This window comes from Panthera pardus, unplaced genomic scaffold (genome assembly GCF_024362965.1).
Source record: "Panthera pardus isolate Hobbes unplaced genomic scaffold, ASM2436296v1 HiC_scaffold_17, whole genome shotgun sequence".
Lineage (NCBI taxonomy): Eukaryota > Metazoa > Chordata > Mammalia > Carnivora > Felidae > Panthera > Panthera pardus.
Window position 1 is genome coordinate 135,625,754 of NW_026526732.1, and position 10,115 is coordinate 135,635,868.

The 10,115-nt window shown below is 42.5% G+C and overlaps 1 protein-coding gene across 3 annotated transcripts in view; it reads left to right on the forward strand.

The window, feature by feature from the left end:
- Window positions 1-10,115, forward strand: part of PLA2G7 (phospholipase A2 group VII) — a 39,787-nt gene extending 29,672 nt beyond the window's left edge. For all 3 annotated transcript variants that reach the window (XM_019457344.2, XM_019457341.2, XM_019457342.2), the window contains exons 6-12: window positions 1,557-1,625; window positions 2,480-2,606; window positions 3,751-3,864; window positions 5,025-5,116; window positions 6,529-6,699; window positions 8,935-9,083; window positions 9,625-10,115. In XM_019457344.2, coding sequence (XP_019312889.1) covers window positions 1,557-1,625; window positions 2,480-2,606; window positions 3,751-3,864; window positions 5,025-5,116; window positions 6,529-6,699; window positions 8,935-9,083; window positions 9,625-9,755 — 853 coding nt within the window. In that variant the 3' untranslated portion in view covers window positions 9,756-10,115. The remainder of the gene's footprint in view (window positions 1-1,556; window positions 1,626-2,479; window positions 2,607-3,750; window positions 3,865-5,024; window positions 5,117-6,528; window positions 6,700-8,934; window positions 9,084-9,624) is intronic.

The window sequence follows — 10,115 nt, forward strand, 5'->3', positions numbered from 1 at the left end:
TGAGAGAGTGCTTAACTCGAAGTTGCTCATCAAAGGAGCCTCGCATCTCACAGGAATGGGTCTCCATTGGTACCTGTGCCATGCCCAGTCACTGGGCACAGCCCACAGGAAGCTTAGCTGGTGGTGGTGGATCCAAAGGGGAAGGGGCTCGGTGGGGTCTTTAGTCAACTATGCTTTCTGTGGCATGATCTCAGAGTGGCACGTTTTCATGACCGCCACACCCACGCCTCCTCTGTTTTCTCAACTGCCTACCTTTCTTTCTACCTCAGAGGATTATAAGACTTTCAGAAAATAAAAGGTGACTTTTAGTTGACCAGAAGTTGGGTAGCTTCTACAATAAGAAATTATCTTCGGTACTTCAGTTGGAGCCATTTCTTTGATTTCTACCAGACCAGTGGTTGGCACGTTAGAATCTGAGGACCAACTCTAGCCTGCTGCTCAGTTCTATAAATAAAGCTTTACTGAAACACATCCACACTCATTCGTCTTTCGCATTGTCTGCGGCGACTTTTGTGCTACGACAGCAGAGTTGAGCAGCTGTGACAGATATCGTATTGCCCACTGAGCTGGGAATATTTACACTCTGGCCTTTTACAGAAGACGTTTGCTGATCCCTGTACTAGACCCATTTCCCCTTCCTGGGTAGATTGCGTATCTTCAACAATAGGGGACATAGTTCCCACTACCTCTCTTTGGTTCTCTATTGCCATTTCCTATTGAATGCATGACACGAGAAGATCGTCCAGAATGAGGAACTGGAAGGGGTCAATGCAGCTACTTAGCACATGATTGTTTCCAGTCATTTAAATAAATAACAGTTGACACGTGTTCAGCCTTTCCCCTGTTTTAGATGTGGTTATAAGCACTGAAAACATATTAATGTACTTAACCCTTACAAGAATCCCACCAGTTATCATAGTGTTACAGAGGACAGATAAGTGACTTATCCAAAGCAGACAGCTAATAAGTGGTGGATTAAAATGTAGTGGTCAGACAGCAGGTCGTGTTCTCTTAAGCACCACACTACACTGCCTTCCTACTTATGCTGTCTTAGCAAAACCTTCTAACTGTTCTAAAGCAAAGGCTTTATAAAGTCCCATTTTACAGGTGCAGACAAAGATCTGGTAATGCAATTGCCTAAACTTATATACCTGATCAGTGGTAGGACCAAGATTAAAATCCAGTGCTCTCAAAGGCAATATTTAGAATCACTGCATCACGGTTTCTCAACCTCAGGACTACTGACATTTCTCAGAATTTCTCATCGTGGAGGGTAGCCCTGTGCACTGTAGGATTTTTAACAGCATCCCTCTACCCACTGGGTGCCAACAGCACCCTCTGCCCGGTCATGATAATGAAGTTCCCTCCAGACATTGTCAGGTATCCCCCGAGAGGCAGAAGTGTGCCCCCTTTGAGAACCACAGCTCTCTGGTGTACCCCTGGACACTACCACAGGGGTGTGATGGCTTCCACATTCCGAGGCTCGTTAGTGGACCCCGCCTTTGCATGACAGCTATTTCAGTGCTTCCTGTTTGTTTGTTTGTTTTGTTTTGAAGGACAATTTATTCTGCTGTTGGCATTGATCTTGCATCTCATGGGTTCATAGTTGCTGCTGTAGAACACAGGTATGTCGCCTGGGCTCTAACTTCCAAGAAGATTTATAAAAAGAAATCAATGAAATTGTCAATTATGGTTACGTGATGAGGGGAAAAAAGGGGACTGAGTTAAATTGTCAAGAGTTGAAAACCAGCTAGCATTTCTAGAGTTGTCATTGTGTGCCATGTTCCTACATCATTTAATCTTTGGAACAACCCTCTGAAATGGTTACTGTTATCACTCTTTTAAGGAGGAGGAAAAATGAAGCTGGGAAAGGTTGAGTAACTTGCTGTAAATCACACAGTGAAAAAATGGCAGCACTGGGATTGGATTCCACGCATGAGTTTGCGAGGGGGCCTCCTAGAACAATGACGATAGGACGGGTTGACTTGACCTGCAGCGATGGCTCTTTCTGAGGACTCCCTTGGGGGCCTCTTTGGTTTTATTTTTATTTTCATTTATTTTTAAAATATAATTTATTGTCAAGTTAGCCATCACACAGTGTGCTCTTGGCTTCGGGAGTAGATTCCCGTGATTCATCCCTTACTTACAACACCCAGTGCTCATCCCAGCGAGTGCCCTCATCAATGCCCATCACCCATTTTCCCCCTCTCCTCCGCCCCTCCGCCCGCAACCCTCAGTTTGTTCTCTGTATTTCAGAGTCTCTTCCGGTTTGCCTCCCTCTCTGTTTGTGACTATTTTTTTTTCCCCTCCCCTTCCCCCACGGTCTTCTGTTAAGTTCCTCACAGTCCACAGACGAGTGAGAACGGTTTTAAAACAAAGGTAGAGTGGAAGAAGAAAGGGAAGTCGGAAAGATCAGAGTGAAGTGCGGGATGGGGATGAGGAAGAGCGAATGTAAGTAATTGATTTGTTTGTGTTGTAGAGACGGATCTGCGTCTGCGACTTACTATTTCAGGGACCAGTCTGCTGTAGAAATAGGGAACAAGTCTTGGCTCTATCTTAAAACCCTAAAACCAGGGGACCAGGAGGTGCCTCTACGAAATGAGCAGGTACATTGCAGCAGCAGGAGGAGGCGTGGTGACTAAAAATCGTATGCACGATGATGATGCTTGCTGATTTAATTTGCACATGGTAAGGTCTGCTCGGAGCTCTCCCATTTCCCATTCCCAAAAGGCCTGTGGGAAGATCTTCAGAGTGATACAGCTCCCTTGATGAAAAGTCTGGATCATGGTAAAAACAAAAGACCAACATAAAAATCTTGAGAGATGACAGTAGATATTCAGAAATCATTGGCATCAGAACTTCTCTAATTTTAGGGGCGCCTGGCTGGCTCAGTTGGTTGAGCGTCCGACTTCGGCTCAGGTCATGATCTCACGGTCCATGAGCTCGAGCCCCGCGTCAGGCTCTGTGCTGACAGCTCTTGCTTCAGATTCTGTGCCTCCCTCTCTCTCTGACCCTCCCCCGTTCATGCTCTGTCTCTCTCTGTGTCAAAAATAAATAAATATTTTAAAAAATTAAAAAAGAAAAAGAACTTCTAATTTTAGAATCTCAGAGGTGCTAGAAAAGGAATCCATAAATACCCTCGCTGCCAAGGCAATATTAAAAGCACTACTTTTCGGAGAAGCAGTATAGGATAATATTAAGAGTCCAGGCCTTAGAATCCAAATTTCTATGTTTGAATCCTGATGCCCTCGCTTCCTAGTGGGATGATCTCGATCAAGCGACTTACTCTATTTTGCTTCTGTGTTTTACCTGTTGCAAAGTAGTGAATAATAACCGTATTTGGCTCACGGGGGAGTCTGGAAGATAAGTGATAGACGGCACATTGGCTTCCACCTTTGTGCCAAGCTTTACTACCATGGGCGTTTTCCATATGTCATTGCATCTAACCCCGCCCACATTTCACTGAGGTAGGCATTATTACACAACAAATGGGAGCTCCGGAAGTTAAGGAAACCGTCTGAAGTCACACCGTGGGGAAGCAGCAGAGACAGGATCTGGGCTCAGCTGTAACTACCTGCAGGGCTAAAGCCTGTGTCCTTACACTAGGTTGTGTTCCAGTCACTAAACACTGAGACATTTGTAGTTTATAAGCAATCAATCGTCTTTCCCACAAGCAACTCGTACACACTCTTTAAAATAAGTATCGCAGCTTCTTTACTGGTCATTTCCTTGTTCTAATAATCACACCAGGTGCGCCAAAGGGCAAAGGAGTGTTCCCAAGCTCTCGATTTGATTCTGGACATTGATCGTGGAAAGCCAGTGAAGAATGCATTAGATGTAGAGTTTGATGTGGAACAACTGAAGGTGAGCTTGAAAAAGTCATTTCCGTTGTCCTGTAGTTCTTTATTCCTTATCATCTGCTTTTCTGCTGTAATGCATGGAACCGTGTGACAAAAGGCTGCAAATTAAAAAAAAAAAAAGTGTATGTGAAGTATTATAGTGATGAGGAATGAACTAGGCTGAACTGTAGATGAGATTGCCCACAGTCAGCTTTGAGCTACAGAAGCAGCCGTTTCTGTGGTTCAACTCAAGAGCTCCAGCAGAAGTGTCGTCATTTCTCGGATGGCTCCTGCATATTGTTGAGCGTGATCCTGAAATGGTGGCCAAAAGTTTTAAGCAGAATATGGACAGGAGGTGGAAGAGTATCAAAGTGGACGGCATGCACAAAGACCCAAGAGTGTGTATGGAGGACGGAGGACAGGGAGTAGAGGGGACTAGGTAGAAGGGCTTCAGCCTGGGTAGAAGATGATTCTCTGTTCTCCTGACACAGTGAAGAGTTTCTTGTCCCTCGACCGTCTACTCCCTCTCCTGTCTCCATGATTTTGTACATGTTTTCCCCTTGGCCTGACACATTCTTCTCCCTGAGTCCTGCTTAATCTTCATCTCAAGTCAGGCATCACCTCCTCCGAGAAGCTTTCTTGGACCCCATTGTCATCCCCGCCCTGGACTGGCGAACTATCACCCTCCTAGCTCCTTGGCACCACCCTGTTGTATTTGCATCACGTGTCCATGTCTCTTTCTTCACTGATAGACTGAGAGCTCATTGAAAATGAACTACGGTGCCTGGCACAGAGCAGGTGTTCAATAGATACTCATGAAATGAACAAACTAATTAAATGTGGACGGAGGGAGAGGCAGAAGTCAGCAATGATGCTGGTGTTGCAAGTGTGGGTGCCTAGGAAGATCATTAAGTTCACTTCTGAACTTCTATGAATGCTCAGTGTGTGTGTGTGTGTGTATGTGTGTGTGTGTTATTTGTGTATACGTATATACATATATGTGTACATACACGTGTATGTATGTGTGTATTTGTGTGTATGTATGTATGTATTTCTTTTATAAGAAATCAAGGTACTTAACCATGCCCATGAAATTATTAATAATTTTATAATTTAAAAACTAATTTAGTCTATTCTAACAACCTGTGAGATAGTTATGAATATATATCATGCTTTTTCATATAGGACTCTATTGACAGGAATAAATTAGCAGTAATTGGACATTCTTTTGGTGGAGCCACAGTTATTCAGACTCTTAGTGAAGACCAGAGATTCAGGTAAGAGGAGGCAAAGAGAGAAAACAGTAAGCTATTGGAAGAGAGGAAGTGAGAACCCATGTGAGATAGAGTATTTTTCAAATTCTTAATGAGGAAGGGACCCTTCAGGGCTTATAAGTCTGTTCTTTTGCCTCCGTAAGTACTCTATATGAATTTTCCTAGACAGAAATAATCTACTTCTTTTGCTATCATAAGATCTCCCCATTCCTATATATTTTTCTTCATCATTCTTATTTATCTGCTTAAGGACTTAACATTTTCACTTGGAAATTTATCTTGATACATCATTGTATTTTATTATTATTATTTTTTAGTGTTTGTTTATTTTGGGGAGAGAGACACAGAGCGTGAGCGGGGGAGGGGCAGAGAGAGAGAGGGAGACACAGAATCTGAAGCAGGTTCCAGCTCTGAGCTGTCAGCACAGAGCCTGACGTGGGGATCGCACCCACAGACCGCGAGATCATGACCTGAGTCGAAGTCGGACGCTCCACCGACTGAGCACCCAGGCGCCCCCGTATACATTTCATATATGACATATGATTGTGATGCCAGTAATGCGTCTTGTAGTATTTCTAGACTTCCTCAATATGCAGGGCATTTTTAATTTTTTTTTTTTTTCCCATCCTTAAGATGGACAGAGGTCTTAAATTACACTTAACTTGGGTGAGAGTCAGGACCAGACCCCAGAAAAAAATACTTTCTTTCCTGAACTATGTCATCACAGACTAATGAGATCATGTAGAGCCAACCAGTTAGAAAATGGGTAGGATCATCTCTGAAACTTCATCTCACATTTCTTCCTTAAAATCGGTTTCCATTTAAGGGAATTATCTTAGTTTGCCCATTTAGCACATAAAACCGAGTGTCCAAAAGGTCCAGAAACAGGATAAACTTACTTTTAAAAAGAAAGTTACATTTTCGAATGATACGCCCCCTATGTTTTTCTTCAAGCCCCACTTTTTCAGGTGTGGTACCTCAAAGCAAGTGGTCCAACGGTTGCTCTGAAAAAGGCATAATAAATCAACCACAGACTGGCCGTACGTGCTGGCAACAGGGGCAATAGTGCATGTATTGTATTTCTTCAGACACCCTACAGTTCTGAAGAAATCGTTACTTGTTCGAGAATGTATTTTGAAGACCGTAACAAAAATGAAAACATTTTAAGCATATTATATCGTTCTAAAGGTCACGATTCCTAAATGTCTCCTAAAGAAAATGATTATGTGATGCCAAGTCGACCGTCTTATGAAGCTAATCATATTCCCTTCCCACACTGAAGTATAGTACCAGTGAGATTAACCTGTAATGAACCAGTGTGGTGCATGTCCATTAATCCTGGCATCATCAGGAACGCTGTATGTCGGCCAGCGTGTAACCAGCTTTCTTTTATCATTGTCGACAAACACCTGCAGGTGTGGTATTGCCCTGGATGCATGGATGCTTCCATTGGGTGATGAAGTATATTCCAGAATTCCTCAGCCCCTCTTTTTTATCAACTCGGAACGGTTCCAATATCCTGCTAATATCATAAAAATGAAAAAATGCTACTCACCTGACAAAGAAAGAAAAATGATTACAATCAGGTAAGTATTAGTGATTTATTTCATCCTCTGAAAAGAAACTTGAAACTTGGATAAGCATCCCAAGATACCATTGGTAGCCGTCCCAGAGTTGTTAAATTCACTGTTTAGACTTTCACTAAGGGAGAATATTAGATACTTTCAGGGTCTAAGAGCCTTTGTGTTTACTCTTTAAAATGCAAATGTTTTGAGCAGTGTTAACATATGTCGTTCATATATTGATCATTAAAATTTGCATTAGGATACATGCTATTTTTATGTAAACACAAGAGCAGGCTTATGCATTTGGGGGGGCGAGGGTAGGGAGAGGTATTGTATCATTAAGCCAGGCTGGGAACTCTTTGGAAAAAAAGTCAGAGCATCTGTTGAGATCGGCAATGTGTTTACCTGTTTGGAAAGAATTTTGAAATTCCCAAAAGCTATAATGGGGCCCCCTTGAGCATCTGTGATACGCGTATATCATGAATGTGAAAAAGAAATCCCAAAAGAGTTTTGAACTCACAATGTGATGTTATAAGGTAGGGGGCATTCCTCTTCTATCTGAAACATGGTTTATTTCAAAGAAGACAAGTGGTGGCAGGAAGGAAACCACAAAGAGCATAGGTGATAAACGCTGTGATAGGGTCGGAGAATGGAGTCTTTTCTATCTGATGTGGTCAGAAGACACCTTGGAAGACACAGGAATAGAATTGGCCTTGAAGGATCAAGAGACATTAAACAGATAGTGAGGAGGGTCTAAGGTGGTTTAGTTAAGGACCTCAATTTAGCTTCAAGTTAGTTAAGGACTTCAATATTTGTGTGTATAAGTCTAATCCTAAAACAGAGGTAATGCAGAACGCCTAGCCTCCCTCAACCCCACTTCCTTACTAGGCTCTTCACCTTTTTCATCCTTTCTCTGCGAGGAGCCTGGAAAGAATAGCCCGTACTTAAGAGCTCATCCTGACTTCCATTTCCACTTTGACTCCTGTGGACCAGCTTCCTGAACGCCACCAATGTACCGAAATGCGTCCTGTGGAGGACATAAAAGGCCCAGCAGCCTATTCGCAGCCTCAGCCTTGCTCTCTGCATCCGTTACACACTGTGGACTCCCCCTGTTTCTCCTCCCCTGGTTACCACACCCCTACTCTTTCCTGGTCCTCCCTCCATCTAGACCGCACCCTCCCTTTCTCCCCGACCCTCTCTGTCTCCTGAGGCCATTCCTCCACTGTTGATAGCATCCAGTTTTCTACTCCCAGCCCTCTCATGACCCGGTTCTACCTTCTGACACTCACGTTGTGTTTGGAAGCAGGGAAGAAGGAGCAGGAGGCAGGTGGCTCTGGTTTGAGTACAGATAACTGAAAGAGTGGTGTTTGCTTAGAAGCAGCAGCAAAGTGAAGAGGAAGAGTTGCACCATTCAGGGCTGGAGACATATGTTTTCATCTCGGAATTTCTTAGCTTGGGACGGGGAAACCAGAGTAGAGATGTCTGGCCACAAACCGGGCAGGACAGAATTTGTGTCTTACACTTGAAACCTTGGGAGTAGATAAGACCACCAAGTAGGGGAAGAAATGGTCTGAGAGCAGAATATCGAGGAATGTCTATATGTATGTGAAGAGAACAGAGTTGTTACGGGAAGAAGGGAAGGTACAAACAAGGGAAACGAGATCAAAGAAACAAAAGGAAAAAAAAAACGGCGAGAAAGTGTCAAATGTCTTAGAGGCAGTGGAAAGTGATCACCAAAAAAGGCCGTTTACTTGATGTTAGGTAGATTTAAAGAGCAGTGTAAATGATATCTGTAAGGTGTTTACAGCTTAAATAATACAAGGAAAAGAGGTTCCCCCCACCAAATATTTAATCCAAGGTTTAGTGCAGTGTGTTTTGAATGGCATCACATAGATACGAAGTTAAACAGTGTTGGTAAAGGCTTCTGGCTCTGAGTATATAGTCCCTGCAACACGTAACACATTTTGTCAGCTCAAATTGGGACTACTCTAGCCCACCAAAAAGCTGGAATCATTTCTTCTAAAACCAAGATGCCAAGGAACTCAGGAATCTTTGTTTATCTAGAGGGGAAGATGTATAGATACTAAGATGCACAGCCTGTGACCCACAAACACATCTACAGAGATCAAATCTACAAGTTTTGTTTCCTTAGTTTTCACTCAATAGGCTACCTAGACCAGTATCCTTCCTGCACCCTAAGTACCAAAATAATTTTGTCAAACAATGTGATTTATAAACCTCTCATTTCTCTTTCAGGGGTTCAGTGCATCAGAATTTTGTGGATTTCACTTTTGCAACTGGCAAAATAATTGGATACATGTTCACTTTAAAAGGAGATATCGATTCAAATGTAGCAATTGATCTTAGCAACAAAGCTTCATTAGCATTCTTACAAAAGCATTTAGGTAAGAAACTAAGAGTGTTTCATGACATAAACCAGGTGCTTCTTAAGACAAAACTGCTTTATTGCAGTGTGAGTCCCATTTTAACTGTCTCCAGTTGGTTTACAATGTCCCAGAACAGTAAATCAGTTTGAAGAAAGAAACTTGAGAGATTGAGTTTTGCTGCTTCTCATGCTACATATCATAGATAGGAAGTCTACCTGTTAATTTATCTTTGAGGCAGAGCATGAGCAGGGGAGGGGCAGAGAGAGAGAAAGAGAGAGAATCTGAAGCAGGCTCCAGGCTCTGAGCTGTCAGCACAGAGCTCAAGGTGGGGCTCAAACCCACAAACCATGGGACCGTGACCTGAGCTGAAGCCAGACACTTAAGGGACTGAGCCACCCAGGCGCCCTGGAAGTCTAGCTTGTTAAAGGGAATAGTCTTTCTGTGCAGACTTGGTGGCCGTTTGTGGTGTAATTTGTGAGGCTGTCCTGCCACCTAGAGGCACTGAGCTGTCTCATACTCTCCAAAGCTTCATATTCTTGTTAACATTTTTCTCTTCCAGGACTGCAGAAAGATTTTGATCAGTGGGATTCTTTAATTGAAGGAGAAGATGATAATCTTATTCCAGGGACCAACATTGACACAACCAACCAACATGTCACTCTACAAAACTCTACAGGAAGAGAGAAATAGAATTTAGATCAAGAGCACTTTTTAAAAAGCTGTCTAAAAGTGTGTGTATGTGTGTGATTTTAATGTTTGTTTGTTTTTTCTCAAATAACTCTATTGTAAAATGTAGACTATATCATAACAGTGATTGAAGCTTGTACTGGAATTTTTTTCCTTAAATGTAAAGAACGACTGCTATGTATAACAATCATACCAGCCTAAATTTTTATTTTACTAAAATGATACTTTTTCAGTGCCAAAATTAATAACTATTTTTACATTCCTTTAGTGGACAAGTATATCAAAACAGGCACAATGCTAATGAAAACATGTTGCAATGACATAACTCCCCCCAAATACAATAAATACAGATTTTTTTTTTTT